Source organism: Amblyomma americanum, chromosome 8 (genome assembly GCF_052857255.1).
Source record: "Amblyomma americanum isolate KBUSLIRL-KWMA chromosome 8, ASM5285725v1, whole genome shotgun sequence".
NCBI lineage: Eukaryota > Metazoa > Arthropoda > Arachnida > Ixodida > Ixodidae > Amblyomma > Amblyomma americanum.
Window position 1 is genome coordinate 11,842,882 of NC_135504.1, and position 15,733 is coordinate 11,858,614.

The window sequence follows — 15,733 nt, forward strand, 5'->3', positions numbered from 1 at the left end:
TGGAGACTGGGGTAGGCGGCGGAAAGTGCATTACAGAAACGCGAAGGTTCTCGCTGTGTTCCTGGTTCGTCAACGAGGCGGCTGCTGGCACGCCGATACAGGCAATGTATATATAAAGAAACAGGCTGTGTGCAGCTTTTCATCGGTGAAAAAGAGCATTATTTTAGGCACGAAAATTAAGCGTCAAAGGTTGGTGTCAGTACACGTTTAACGTAGTGCAAAACAAACACTAACTCATTTTTTACGTTGCTGTTCCTTCGTCCTCTGCAGGCATTGCGCGAGGTGATTCCGCACGTGGCCATGGAGCGCAAGCTGTCCAAAATCGAGACACTCACACTGGCCAAGAACTACATCATGGCGCTCACAAACGTCATCTGCGACATCCGCGGCGACCCCAAGCCGTACCAGTTCTGCCCCGCCGAGCTGCCGCTGCACGACGAAGACGAAGACGACCTCGACGAAGACGACCTCAAGGAGGACGACCTATCGGTCAGCGACGGAGGCGCCCCCTGAAGCGCCTCCGCCGCGCGCCACCAAGTCATCAAAGCTGAGACTCCGCCGCTAAGCCAAGCCGAGCCAGTCGCGTTGCGTGACGCCACCGTCGGCCCACCCAACCGGAGACGCAAAAGAGGCTGGTTTCGGCCAACGGCGGCTCGACAGTGTCACTCTTCTAGTAGGCAAAACTCGCTATGCATCATTCCGCCGCCGTGCGGCAGCAGCTGTCGTCGGTAGAGGGCAGTGTGCGCACGAGGCGATCGCGACGCCATCTCGTTTCATTGGGCGGCAAACTCTGGAAACACCCCACTCATTCGATTTGAGCAACTGATGAATACAGGCGGTGTGTCTCGACTTCGGGAGCCATCCGGACTGTCGCTCACAGCTCTGAGCCGCTTAAGGTATGCGTGAGAGTGTTGAACCCGCATTTGTTTTTCTTTTTTTCCCCCGAAAGCGGCGGTTTGTTTCCGCTGCTTGGAATGAGCCAAATCGATGTTGGGCGAGTTCCACGAGTTCTTGTCGTGATGCGTTTATGAGCAGGACTGTGTTACTGTAGTTCCCCGTGCAAGTTTCGCGTAAAAACTTTCCGGAAAGAATATTCGTTATTTATCAACGTGCTACTGAATGAACTTTCCTGCGCCCGTTGTAAAGCCACGAACTTTGCGCTCTGACTGTATGGTGTAGTGCTTGCGTTGGTATGATGGTGTCTGCAGTCTTTTAGTTTCTTTTTTTTTTTTTGTCGGCTGGTCTCGTTGACCAAATGGTGCACTAAACTCGAGGCTGCTGTCTACGGGGCACCAATCCATTTTCACAACAAATGCCGGTGCTTGGTGAATGTGGTTCCGCGCTCTCGGTGCGGCATAGGTGTATTTATTATTGCTTTGTGGACTCGCTGTGCTGCTGAGTACTGTGGAAAATGTTTTGAATGATTATATCACGGGCCTAACTAGCATGAAACATAGAACTTGAGCTAGGGAAAAACCATTTCGATTCTTACTCCAAGAATTTGCAACAGGCAAAATTGTTTTATATTTTTTCTTAAATGTCAGATTTTCATACTTCCAACGAGCAGTCATTCTTGAGCACCCAGCAAGTTTGGCAGGGTGTATATGGTCTTTCATTACGTTGAGTGAAAGCAGCTTTTAAGGTATGACGTCCGCACTAGGCTGCATTCAGTCCGAGGTTGTTCCTATACGCCAACGAATGTATCCGGTGAGTTGAAGCTCACTGGACTGAAGTAACGACAAGATCGAATGCATTGAACAAGCAGATATGTACAACATGGCACGCTAGTTTGTACAGAACCGGTACCCTCTGTCTTAATTTCGTTGGTAGTATACTTTCACATTTTTCAGCCACACATCGTCGCTGAGCTGTCGGTGTGGGGTGCCAACTAACATACTTAGCGGTGATAAGCACGGTGAAAGTAGCGGACGATCCCTGTTTTTTTCTCATCGCAGTCCTTACCCTGAGTGGTACCCTCTTGCTTTTCTTTCTTCTTTCGTTGTTCAAGTTTTTCGCAAAGCTGCCTGAACAATCACACGAATCGTTTGCACAATTTCTGGAGCTTGGGTCCAAAAGTAGCCGTAGAAGTCCCTGGCTGGTTCGTGGGCTTGTGGACGTTCGGGCCATCAGCAAAACATCGACGAAGTGCGCAGCAGTTGTTGGCAACGTCTTTTGTCTAAGGCGCGCCTTAAACCCACTCACCATCGCAGGAAGACCAGTGTGGATGAACTGGGCGAAAGCTGTTTTTCTTTGTGCTCGGTCGCCCATCGTGACCTTCGGGGAATGAGGGAAGATTTTATTTTTCTACTCAACACGAGAAGTCTTGTACAGTTAGCTCATTTTGTCGTTGTGCCAGCGAGGAGCTCTATAAGAACCCTGATGCACTAAGGTAGCGATGTAGCATCAGGAACTAGAGCTGTGTTTTTCACTCTTTCTCTATTTTATTCCTTTTTTATTTCTTTTCTGGATTCTCAGTCCCTCCCGACTACCAGGGACGCTGACAGTTGTTTTGACATTGATTGCTCTGTTGTGGAAGGCTTTCCTGCCTCCATCGACACCATTTTATTGCCAAGCTTGGTTGGAGAGTGTACTGTGGCCCTTTTGTGGACGGGCTGTTGTCAGCCTTTTGCGGGGGTGTTTCCAGAGGCCGACAAAAACAAACAAGGAACGTGCAGTGCACATGTCTTTCGCGTGATGCGTATCATGGTCGACTCGAGGACCATCACCTATTGGGCCATTGTTGTTGGAGAAAGAAAGATTTTAGTAAAGTGCCAACGTGTTGCTCGAACTCGCTCTGGCTTCTTTGCTGATGTCGACTTTTGATTACAAGGTGGCCTATTGAGGAGCGCTTCAGTGACGTCATTCGTCAACCTAGCGTCACTGAGCTTCGGTGCCAGCAGTAGGAGATGTTTAAAGTGCAGCTTGCTGAGTGAGTAAAACGTTCGTTAGCCTTGGTCATGCGATTGCAGTGACGCGAACGGATGTACTTAGCTGTTCCCAGTAGGAATGTATCCAAAGAGCATTGCACTGTTGATGTTAAAGGTTGGTTTGCTCACGGCAAATGCCGCGAGGCCAGTGACTCGAGACGTTAGAGTTAGAGTGTACCTTTAATCACCAGGAAGGCTGCCGTCTGGTTGGTCATTTGGCTCAAGTCGGGTCCGAACGCTCAACTCGCGAGGAGTGACCGCTCTTTGGCGGAGCGCAGTGCGTCTACAACTTTTGATGACGTCACGCTGGAAGACATGTGCACTGCGGGTTCACTGCCGCCGTAGCTGTTGTTCGCACTCTATGACCAGCGCGCGTCGCTTTCATTTTTTTTTTTCATTTCTCTCTTGTTTTGGGGAGGGGGACGCCAAAACATCGTCATGGCGACACTGGTGACGTCACCGTCTTCTTCGGCACCAGTCTTGTCTGCGAGGGAGCCAGAAGAGCCACGGGCTGACTGACAATCGGCGCCACCTGGGAGCGTACGGGGAACACCTGCCGTCGCAGTGTCCTCGGAAGTGACGTCTGCGAAGGACTGCGTGTAGTTAGTTCCTGTGGTCTCGCAAGCATTTTTCCTCTTTTTTTTTTCTCTCTCTTCGCCACGCTTGTGCGTGGAGTGCTCGTGCGTCTTTAGGTGCGTGCTGTCAACGTGCGTGTTGTTGTGTATATCGTGTGAAAGCTGTGACTATGCAAGTTTAGCGTCGCCGCTGCTGATGCCCTCTTCCTTCCTGCATATCTGGCTTCCGGTCAGTCGTCCGTACCGTCGTCGCTTATGCACGTGTCGCGCTGCGCCGTCGGAAGGACAATGCTAGCTACTAAACCTTGTACAGTATCGCCCAGCTATCGTTGAGTGTAGGTGCTCTCCCGAGCTTGTCCCGATCCGACGCAGCCAGGATGGCAGGAGACACGGCACAGATTCGCCTAAACGTTATTGCTCGGCGACCTGGTTTTCGTATTAGAATTAGGTCTCCCTATTCCAGGTTGCTTACTAAGCCCTAGTCCCTCTGTTTACATCTTTTTTTTTTTGTGGACTACGGGTAAGATTTATCTCTCCCTCCATAGTTAAGAAAGCGAAAATATCAACTCTTCTACAATCTTTTGGATTCCTGTGTACGCCTTAACTGGAGGAGAATGACTGAGGAGTATTCGCGCATTAATGTTTTCGACGTGCATATCAGCAGATAAATTTGAGCAGAAAATTGTTGTGGCGGTTCGCATGCCGTGTCTTGCGCCATCTAGGTGTCGTCTCAGCCATCAAAATAGCCGCGCACACCTCAAGCTGAATGCGTAGTGCGTGCTCCTGCAAATAGGCGACGTCCACCTCCGTCTTCTCCTGACGTCGGTTCCACTTCCCTTTTCGCCCAAGAAAACAAAAGAGTACCTGCTAAGCCTCGTCATGTGTGCGTTACCCGCCGTCAGGTGGCATGTGGCACTGACACCTAGCTCGCGCCACCGTGTACCAGATATTCTGCTGCGTATCCTCATACCTTTCGTGTTCTCGCGCTAACGAGTCGCTTGCTCAGTGTAGCCGTCGTAAACCGTTCAACATTATCCGTAACTTCGGCGGAATTCATTGACTCCCCGTGATCTACGTCAAGGACTGGACAAATCCTTTTCGTCGTGAAGACTTCTTGCTTGCAGAACGAAGTCACCTAGCGCCACCTATTCGCTCGCGAATGTACTACCCAGTGCGCGAGAACAAGCACTTTACGGGATGCAGTAGACGTTTAGAACAACACCCTGTAAAATCTGACGGAAGTAGACTTTGTATATCGCGTACGTATTACCACAGTTCCCGCAGAACCTTCAAACGCAAGCTGTTTTCCGAATGGCGTTTTATGTGAAAGAAGCTGTTCGGCTTCTTCCTCTTAATTGGTTCAATTGGATGCTAGGTCAGTGACTTCCGAGTGATCATACGGCAGCCACTGTGGCTGGAATATGCTGCTTACTGGGTCGCCCTCAACAAGGATAGGCGTTAGCGTCGTTCTTATTTTGTGTGTGTGTGTATTTTCTCTAAACATTCCATTTTTCGGCGCAATGGTGCGTGGGTTGATTCAGGAAAAGCTAGTGTGTGAAAACATAGGAACAGAGTAGCGCTAAAGTACGTTTTCAGATTTAGGGAAAGCCAGGACGAGGAGAAAATAATTGCTCAGTTTTTAATTGTAAATGCATTTACCGAGACCCAAGGACACCTAAGGACGACTCACCCGATGGGCGCGTTCTGGGATGAATTTGGGGCTAACTATCGTTAGTAGCTTTGCTACCTATTTGACGAATAACCACTCGCACGGCGAGTGAGACAAAGCGACCGAAACAGTCTAACTATCGACAGTATGTGCAAGTGTAACGCAAACTTTCTACAGCGATGCTTTGTTAACACAAATTCGCTTAGCGAGTTGTACGAACAGGGAAGCGACGTTCTTAATGTCATCGTGTCGCGATTCGGTCGAGCTCTCCGTTTGTTCTGCACTGCAAGAATTCCTTAACACAGTCCACATAGTCTCTAAACAGTCTGTGGAATCTCCGTGTTTAAATTTTTGCAACGGCGGCATTCCAAGGACAGAGGTGCACCCTCCAGCTATCTACCGGCAGTCATCGCAGAGATAGGAAACATGGCACCGCGGAGTAGGTACAACTAGAATGCGAGGTTGCTGTAGACATCCTGCAGTCATCGTTCACCCGGCAGCGCTCTTTGCAAAATATACTTCTCAGAAGCATTCATCGAAGATCGAAAGTCACCGGCATTTTCGCCCTCTTCAGTCCACTATGTCGGTGCTCTGCGAACTTTCAATGGCCACAACGTGTCCTTGAAAGCGGCAGAGGTACATGTATCGAATTTGTGCGCTGAGGCTGAAGCTTGGCTTTGTTCATTGGAAGCTTTCGACAGCTTTGCAAACCCTGGGGTAATAACTCCTGGGCACGAATTCAACTCAGAAGAATAGGTTTGCTTGCATGCAGTCAATAACAACAGAAAGTTGGAAAAAGAATGGAAACGACAGGTGAATACTCAAGAAAGCAGAGCTCGGTCCGCATTGCTTCCTTGAAACTCGGAAGAAAAGACAAGGCGCGATAGATCAACGAAGACTTATTTGTCGGCTGGCAAAAGAAGACTTGATGCCCCCCACCGCTTATAAACGCTGAGCCAAATGCAGTTTCAGACTACCGTGCACCTTTTTTCGGAGTTCCTTGCAAGGAGTGAATGCAGATGGGGCACTTAATCGTTGGTGAAGTAGTATCGGCATGGGTTGACTTCGCAAAGAGTATCTCAAAGGCAAGTTCTTTGATGCAAGACGTGACGCGCACAAGGAGGAACAGTTCGGTTTGGGCAGCAATTCTCAAGACTGACGTGGAAGTTCACGGATATTTCCATCTCAGCTGAGCTTTATTCTCGAATCCGAGCGCTTCTGTGATTAACTTTGCCACGTATGAAAATTAGAAGAGAGCTTAGAATAACCGCACGTGTTCCACTGTTCATTGTGTTTTGGCTGGCCATTCCTGTTTTTGAGTGGCACAGTTTTGAAGCAATGTTGTTAACAACGCGTGACGCATTTGTACTCCACTTCCAAGCGAACCAGCTTCTAGTTCTTGTTCTTTTTTTTTACTTGGCAAACTGACACATCAACTCTTAATGACAAGTATTGTGATGGAGAAAAGCTTTCAAAGGACCAAACTCTGGTACCAGTAAATGCTTAAAGCTATTCCGATAATCATTTTTTAGTTTCCAGAGATTGTGTACATTTTGCTGAAGCGTTGGAAAAATTAAGGCGTCCAGAATGTCGTCCTCGGCGTGTGTCAATCATTTCGCTTGGTTCCATCTTGAATGAAAGTGCAAGCTCAGTCTCCGCGGCAATCGCGTCAATCGACGCAGTGTTCAATCTCTGTGGGTATTCGCGGAGACGCCTTTGGTGCCGGTCCAGTTATCAGTTTAAACCTCGCTACTCATTTCGCTGTTTCTTAGATGTCGTTTCTTGCATGGACATCAGGGAGATGTTTAATGGATGTCCTTAACGAGCTCATGCGGCTGTGTGCGTGTCCTTGCTTGTAAGTGTCGTGCTTGTACCGTTCTTCGGACATTGCGTGTTCATTGCTGTTGCAGGGGTTGCGAGCTACTGCACCGCTTTCCGCTAGCATGCCGGTTGGTCGGAGGCATGAACCGTTCTGGTGGCACTTATTGTGTGCGTGTGTGCGCACACACACACACCTCCGGTGTGAAGGCACCTTGTCCACACACAGTACAGATGACATGCTCGTCGCTTGAACGCAGCAGGCAGCGGCTTTATATTGCCGTGACCGGAGCTGTCCCTGGGGAATTAACAGTTTTGTTTTGCAATCTCTGTCTTCTTTGTGATTATTTTGGCGGTTAGGCTCCGTTCGACACGTAGGTGTAATGGGGCAGCATCGGGATACTGAAATTGTCGTTTCATCCTAGCCTCGACAAATCCGTAGTTTCTTGCACGATCATGAGGTACGGGGGCCCGTTTTGCCCTGCAGAACGCGCTCTAGTAGGATCTCACTTTGTCTCCCACTCCAGCTCACTCGATAGGCGCAAAAGAGCCATAAGTGGCTCGCTAATGGTTAGCCCCTCGCGTACTGGTCAACGGAATGCTTTACCCCGTCGGCATTTCGCTTCTTCAAGCGACAGCATATCTTGTAGCAATCAGCATATCATTTAATCAGCAGGACATAAACCGTTGCCTCAGTGGGACCCTTTCCCTGCCACGTTTCCCGGTTTCTGCGGTACTTGCAGTTGAGGCTGTAGTTGATGTGCCCTCTCCCCATTGTTACCGGTGCCCGTAGCTAAGCATGTCGTCATAAAATGTCGTAAAAGTCGCGCAGTCATGTAAATAAGCTGTCGTTACTGTCGCAGTGTCGAGAAGAGGTGCTTGGATTGCTAGCGTATGCTAAAACTACCAACTTTGTTTCAAACAATTTCGTGTCCACTGCTGCGTCAGGTGTGTCAAGGAACCAATGACCGCTTTAATGTACAGCCTACCTTCAAGAATTTTTAAAAGCTCAGTCCTGTATGCCACTTTATTCGTTTCAACGAAATTGCCTTTATAGATGCACGATGCTGGCAACTTCCCGCAACAAACAGCTTTCTTCGCTGGCCTAACAGGAGGCCCTTCTTGCCTTTCCTAAGACGTGAACCTAGCGCGTATTTTTTATTTGGGTGTATTCATTTCAGTTTCTCAGTGCGGTACAGCAGAGAAAGTGCGTTGACACCGGAAGGATAACCACATGTCAAGAAGTTGTGAAGTTACGCTGAAAGAACTGGAAACTGAATGCCCTTAGCCGCTTGTCCGTCATGGACACTGTCGAAGTAAAATTCTTTTTGGAACACTGGCGCCAAGGAAGAGAAGCAGAACTTTGTCGCGCGCTCTGCAAGTGTAGCGATTGACCCGAACAGTGATTGACAATACGTGGTCGGTTGCACCAACAGTTGCGTTGTCGACACCGCTGCGACGACAGCAACCGTTCACGAGTTAGGCGTTGCAGTCGCTTTTTCGGTTACGTCCCCGCGGTCCTCTACGTCACAGGACGCATCTAGCGACGTCACTTCCGGCTTCCCCCTTTCGTCCTCAGCAAACCTGCGCTCTTTCCCTTTCTGCTTAGTGATATCCGCGCTGTGCTTGATGTCAAGAGGCGAGTCATTCTGCTCGCAGCCAACCGGCTTGTGCCACTGGTCGTTGTGTAAAGTTATCGGAAGCATGCTCGCTCTACTGGGCGCATCGTTGTTGTCACTGTCACGTTGTGGATATTTCAGTCCCATTGGCCGGATGTTCGCAACGGCTATGGAAGAGGTGCCAGCTATGTTCGACCCTCGTGTGATTTGTTGGGCATGATTCGAGCGTAGCATTCTTTTGACAGCAGGACTCGGGTCTTTCTTATAGACACACCGCCGAGTGCCATCGCTTCTTTTTTGACTAGACATATATGCCCGGGGTCGAAATTTTCACCTTATTTAATTGACTTTCTATGTTTGCACTTGTTTTTTTTCTCTCTACATATAAGCTTTCAACCGAATGCTTCTACTTTCGTTATCCGAATAGAAATATTACGCCTCGTTGTAGCCAAATTGTGACCGACTCCACAAATTGGCGCCGAACGTGGGGTTGCTTTTAAGGACGACCCCACTTTGGGCACCACTTCTTGAGTGCCAGTGTCCTGGACTCAGGTTGATCACTAGTGTTGCATATTTTGCTGTTCCTGCTTCACGCCTTTTCGTTGCCTTGACTATAACTAGTAAATGGCAAGCCAGAAGCCGCTTGTAGTCCGGGTAGGCCGTCGAATATGGGCCAGAAAATACGCTACATACTTCTCTCCTCTTTTCATCCATTTCTTCACGTCCCCCTTCCACGTCTCCCGGTTCCCTCTGCTTGACAAAGAATTTGCTGCGCTCGAACCGTGTCCGATGCTCGTCGCTGTTGGTGTTGCGTCACGGAATGTGTATTACAACCGGAGTTATTTCTGGTCCGTTGTACGCGCATGCATACGGTACCGCTCATTCATATGCATTTCTCAGAATTGCTGCTAGTCTGGGCATCTCGAATATTCGTTACGCGAGGAAACTGCCGGTGTTTTCAAGCAAGTCTGTTTGCTCCACAACGATGCTTTGTCGGGCCCAGGGCTGGGCAGCGAACTACTCTCGTAACGCGGTATCTGTGCGCGCATTATCAATCACTTCGCGTTTCGGCTCTCTGAATAACATACGCTGCTAGCCGGATGGTAAAGCAATGTTATGGCGCAACGTCTGGATCGATACTGACATCGAAGCTAAGCAAACCTCCTCCTTTTATTTGCCTGGAATGCGAGAGTCTCAGGCCGTTGCAACCAGCTTAGCGGGCATGCGATTTGCCGTGTGAACGCACTTGAACCTTTCGTCGTATTTTATTTACATCGATATAAATGATTACCGCCGGTTTCATCTGTAGCAGTATCGCCTTTACAAAGGCATAAAATGTGCCTGCCATGCTCTTTTGTTCTGAGATTAGCCTATGCGGTTGGCTTCTAAAGAGAATGTAACAATAGGCGGAGCGATAAGTTAAACCGCCGTACATTGAACGTAACCTGACGCGGTTAGCCTTGTCTATGTATGGCCGCCAAGTTCCCGTTACCCGGTGCACATTGCTACTCAGATCTCACATATGCTTTTTTTTTCTTCCATTTTGCAAGCTGAGGAACTTTCAAGTGAGCATGGTTTGAAGTTAACCTTATCCCTATTAACTGTGCCAAAATTTTCTGTGGTAGACACGTCCAAAAAAAATTTTAACTCCACTTGTAAACGCCTCGTTATACGCATTTTCTTCTAAACGAACGATAGCAACGCGAAACGTACGCTTTCACACGCAGCACAAGCGCAATCCGCAGCGTTTCCCGCGAACAGAGTTAGCTTGCTCGTCTGGCCCTCGGCGATACGAGTTCCAATTGTTGCGCGTTTTGCGCGTGCAACATGCGGTTGTCAGTTTGGAGGCCGCCCGCGAATGCCGCTACAGAAACACAAGCCTACGCGCAAGGACTGCAGAAACAACGCGAAGTCGTTCGAGAAGGAAGGAGAAAAAGAGAGAGAGAGAAACCGAGAAACGCACTGCTCAGATCTGCGAAAGCGATGCAGGTGTTTCACTGCTCGAGCTGTCTTTTTTATTTTGTTTTTATTTCTCGCTCTTTCTTTTTCTTTCTTTCCATCCACGTGGCGTGTTACATGACGTCGGACTCGTTCGCAGTGTCCTCCGCGAGTTCGTTCACTCGTCCCGAATGATTTCCTTCTCCTGCATTGTACTTTGTCTATCACTCTAAGTCACGTTGACGTGCGACGAGTTGTGCATGTCGTGGCTTCCATACTTTCCAGCAGCAGCCAATTAACGTACCGCGTCGGGCGGTTCCTGTATGCGTGATTTTTCTTAGTTTCTCAGGAGGTAAATGATGCCGCGCGGGCGCTCCAATTCACACTTAATTCCGGGTAAACAGTCAACCGAGTCAGTTGATTATTACAGGGCAGGAAATCTGGACACAAATGTAGGAAAGCACGAGAGAACGCACCGCTGACTTCCAGTTAAGTGTATAGTTAACGGTGTCATGTGCATCGATGTACAGCCTTTGTCAAAAGTTTACAGGCCTTGAGGTTTGCTTTTGGGTCACGCTGTGTGGCGCGTTATGCGTCGCCAGTGTTGAATATCTCTTGAAGGTGAGGGGTACTCTCGTTCTCAGCCCTCCGCAAGTTTGGACTTCACGAATGCTACAATGCCACCCCCGCCCCTACGTGGCTTAGATGTAGACCGCTTGGATTCTATAGTTTTGATAAAAACTGTGCGCGTAGCTGGAAGTGTTTTTTTTTTCTCGCACACTAACGAACCGGCACCAACCTGCGCATTACATCACGCTTCTCAACTTTGGCCGAGCTGTACTTTGATGGCAGATCAAAGAAATAGGCCTCGGGAATGATCAAGAAAAAATGGCTGGCGGTTTAGCATTGATAAGAACCAAATATTGTTCGAAAGCACGTCTTTTGTACGCGGACACCACAGCCACGTAGCTCAAAGCGCTGTTGGTGTGACCACTGACCCATGGAGCCAGTTGTGCGCCTTCCCTTTCCTCAAAATCAAGTCTAAACCTTCCACTCGTTTTGAGAAAAAGGAAAGGCGCATAACTGTTGCCGTTGCCGTTGGACGCCACCAACTACTCGCAGCGCGATTGAGGTGTCCACTGACCCAGTTATACTTGCTACTCAGAGGCTTCACAAGCACAGAGACACCTCTGAAACCCGGGCAGTGCGGCTAGAAGTGCATTCGCACTGAAAATCCAGCAAAGTGCTAGGCGACGACAGTTCTGCGTCTTTCCTTTGCTGGGCGTATTTTCAGTTTAGTCGTCCAGATGAATCGCTACCCATACCCAGCAATTCTGGACAAAAGCACTTTTGAGCGCGAAACCGTTTATGAACGCAATTTTTTCATATAATGGAAGACTTTGCTACAAAAATCAATCTATCCGCAGGTCACCCGATGACAGTCTTGTATTTTTTTTCTATTCACGTTTTTCTATCGTCAAAAGCGTTCCCCATTGGTTTTCTATGGCAGTCTTAACTGTTCGATGCGATCGATGGAAACACTTGAAAAGAAAGATTTTGCTACATATCAGAATAACGAACCGTTACCGTCGATATTTCCATGACAGTGTCGCACAATTTTCCAATTTTCAAAATTTTTGCCCGTGAAAGCTGGACTTGAAACGGACAAACCAATCGTCCCTCTTAAGAAGCCGCTAGTAGTGTCTCCCGGATAGTGGCGCAGTTATCGTGTGGTGGTTCAGCTGGATCGCTTCGTGTAGTCTCTCGAAACTCGGTGATAGAGCGCGTTGCCTTTCATCTTTAGGAAGCCGGTGTCTCCTGAGCAGCTGGAAAGGAGCTGAATTCTTCTGTGCAGAGGTTAGAGAATAAAGGCCAGAGCACAGTGACACTCGAGGCCGTTGACGTATGACTTCAATAACGCTATAGCTTAGAAAGTGGGGTGATGTTCTTTGAACGTTTCCTTTTGTGTGATAGGCACGTGTGCAACAAATAGACAAAACAGTTGGAGCAGCATTCTAGCCGCCACGTTCTTCATGACGAAGTGAGACAGATGTTACTTTTTATCGTGCGTTTGATGTTTTTAGCACTTGTCGCGATTTTCCCTGCGCGTAAACATCTTGTTTCGGCTTGTGTTGAAGTCCTTCATGCGCTACGGCGCCGTTCTTTGGCGGCTCAACTGGGGCGACTAAATCTACTCTATGTGCCAAAATGCGTTGCGTCCGACCACTTAGATGAGCCAGACGAGCCTCCTATCTTTATTTTCTTTTTCGCTCGTTGCTGGGTCCTAACTTTATTCTTGTCATGCAGGCGCGTATTTAACAGTTCTTGCAAATTCGGCTAGTGTGTGCTGTGAAAAAGGAAGGCTTCGGCGTCATTACGGGTCGTTAAAGAACAAAAAATTGATACTTCGTTTTAGCTGTCGCCATTTCACTTTTGCAGTATTTGCGGTCGGTATGGTGCGCCTGCCTGGGTGACGCGACTAAGGGTTCGTGTAACACGAGCCCACCCTTGTCGCACGTTTTAGTTTAGATGTGCATCATTGACCGGAACATCCGTTTGTCACGCTGATTGAGCGGCAACTGCTGCTGAAGAAAACTCTGAGGATGAAATTGCAGAACTTCGTACAAAAAAAAACAAGTAGGAATGACGAGACTGCTTGCGCTGCCCTGCTCATTGTTCAAACATAGAGTCACTGGAAAAGCACTGGAAAAGCTTCCAGTGACTCTATTCGAATAGAGCAGCTTGCGCCATCTTGTGCGTTGGGTTGCAACTACAAGCCTTGTTCAAAAATTGCACGAGCCTACTCGAAAGTTTCTGCCCTTCGAAACGCGTACCAGCGAGCGAAGAACGCCGATTAAGACAGGACTGTCTTCCATTGTTCCGAGTCGAACTTTTGCACGTGGGAGCGAGGTGCTGGTTGGTCGATCTCCTTTCTTTCGAGAAAGTGCGAGACATCCTGCTCCCGTTTTCGTCTGCTGCGTACCTTGAGTGTTGTCTGCTTTAGGATTCCTGAGTGCTTCTATGTATAGCTTCACCCTTTAGGGCGGTGACAAATACGCGATGATGTCGTGAGACAGTTTTGCGGCACCGTAATATTATTACTAAACAGTAAATTTTCGGCCACGACAGCTGCCATGCATTATACTCTTATTCCAGGCAGATATTTGAAGCCTGTGTCCGCGCCAGAGGTCTACGCAATCCTTGCAAAACAAAATGGCGTCCTCAACCGAGAAATGGTTGTCACTACCCTAAAGGGAAGCTCTGATCTGGAGGCACCCTAATCTGTGTAATATATAAAGTCTCTCGCGGAGCGCCTGAAGGCCTGTCTGTTTCAGAAGGTCCCGTCAGCGCATTGCGTTATGATACCACCGGATGGACAAGAAAGGTAGTCCAGTTCTAAGCCTACGTATTCATCATGACCCTCGCTTACAGTCAGATAACGTCTCTGCGTGCTGGACTCGAGTTTCATAGTTCCATTGTGTTTTGTAGCGGCATTGTTACCTGCGAGTTACCATGTGCTTTGTCCAAACAAGCGTCGAAAAAGAGCGGGAAGTCAAGTCGGCTTGCGCAAGTACGAACGAGGTCCAAAGTCATGGCGCATGCGCGTTAGAAGCTCGTTGGCGACGCAGCTACTACGGTTAGCGAAAAGAAGCAAGAACTGAGCTCATCTGCAGTGTCAACAACAGAAACTATGGCATCTTCGGACGAGCACACCTTATTTTGCCGGAGAGGACGCTCGTTTACAAATGTTCTCGAGAGATGGCGCTGCATACGCTTGCCCAGCCCTGGCCCACGCGTGTCTCAGTGCACTGTACACACGGACTGACATTTTAGAGAAAAGGTGTTGCATACGCCGTATTTGTTCTGTCGATTATTTTGGCCTTAAAGAGAGGATCTGTATACGAGATGCGTTACGTGTTATTTCCTTTCCTTACGTTAATTTTGTTGTTGTTTTTGCCCGTGCGAGTGTGGTAGAGGATGCGCTCATGTGTGTCTGCGCTTACGTGATGTTGCTGTTGATTGTTTTTTGTTGTCTGTTTGCTTACCTTGTTTGTTTCATTGCTTGTTTTTATATACATATGCATTTTATTGCGCGTTCACGAGAGAAATGAACACATGTCACCCCCCGCCCCAACTCTTTTACCCACTTCACAAAAACGAAAGAAGAAGGATGAGAGAAAGATTACAAGAAAAAAGCACGAAAAAAATTACAAAACACTTGAAACGACGAGGAACACAGAAGACGACAAACATTTGTTGATATGACGCAACCGCAGAGAGTAATATATATATTTTCTATGGGTCTGTCCCATTTGTTGACATATATTTCTATAGTGGTGAGACGGCGTTCGTTCCACATCGTACCGGTATAGTGTATATTATATATAATTATATATATATACATATATCTATACATGGATATATATATATACACATCTACCTATAAACAGGATGCCGCATATGGACATGCAGAAAGACGTGTTGTTCCGGTTTCTTGGAAGATATTCGCTGTTGTCAAATAAAAATGTTTCGAAGCTCATTGTGCTCTCTCATTGTTCGTTCCTCGTGTGAACAAAACCCAACTTAGGACGATTCTTTTTCTCTCTCTTTATCTGTATACATACCTATGTTGTGCCTTCTAGTCATCTTTCAGCGATAAAATAATTGCACTATTATTGTACCGTTGATTAAGCCCACATATAATAAGAGAAAACATTCCTCTATACTAATAGATTCCTGTGTCCAGTGACCGACTCCTATATATATATATATATATATATATATATATACAAAGACAGGGAATAGGTGAGCTGAGTAACTCATTAACATATGTTTAGAAAGAATGACTGTGAATGCACGGAAGTCACAGGAGGGTGTTGTGTTATGCAGGGTTTTGTCTACGTGCATGATTTAACTGAGGAATTCTTTCAGTCTTTTCTACTACTGTCTTCTATGCTATCTTGTACCTTAATGAACACCTGAACCTTTCTGCGGCATGGTGACTGACTCCATATATATATATATATATATATATATATATATATATATATATATATATATATATATATATATATATATATATATATATATATATATATATATATATATATATATATATATATATATATATATATATATATATATATATATATATATATATATATATATATATATATAAAGACAGGA

The 15,733-nt window shown here is 47.3% G+C and overlaps 1 protein-coding gene across 3 annotated transcripts in view; it reads left to right on the forward strand.

Moving 5' to 3' along the window:
• LOC144100917 (uncharacterized) overlaps positions 1 to 10,218 on the forward strand; it is a 348,220-nt gene extending 338,002 nt beyond the window's left edge. For 2 of the 3 annotated variants that reach the window (XM_077633828.1, XM_077633830.1), the window contains one exon: positions 271 to 4,996. In XM_077633828.1, the coding sequence (XP_077489954.1) occupies positions 271 to 513 (243 nt within the window). In that variant the 3' untranslated portion in view covers positions 514 to 4,996. Of the gene's footprint in view, positions 1 to 270 lie in introns of all 3 variants that reach the window. The other variant, XM_077633829.1, reaches the window with a different exon arrangement.
• The last annotated feature ends 5,515 nt before the right edge of the window (positions 10,219 to 15,733 follow it).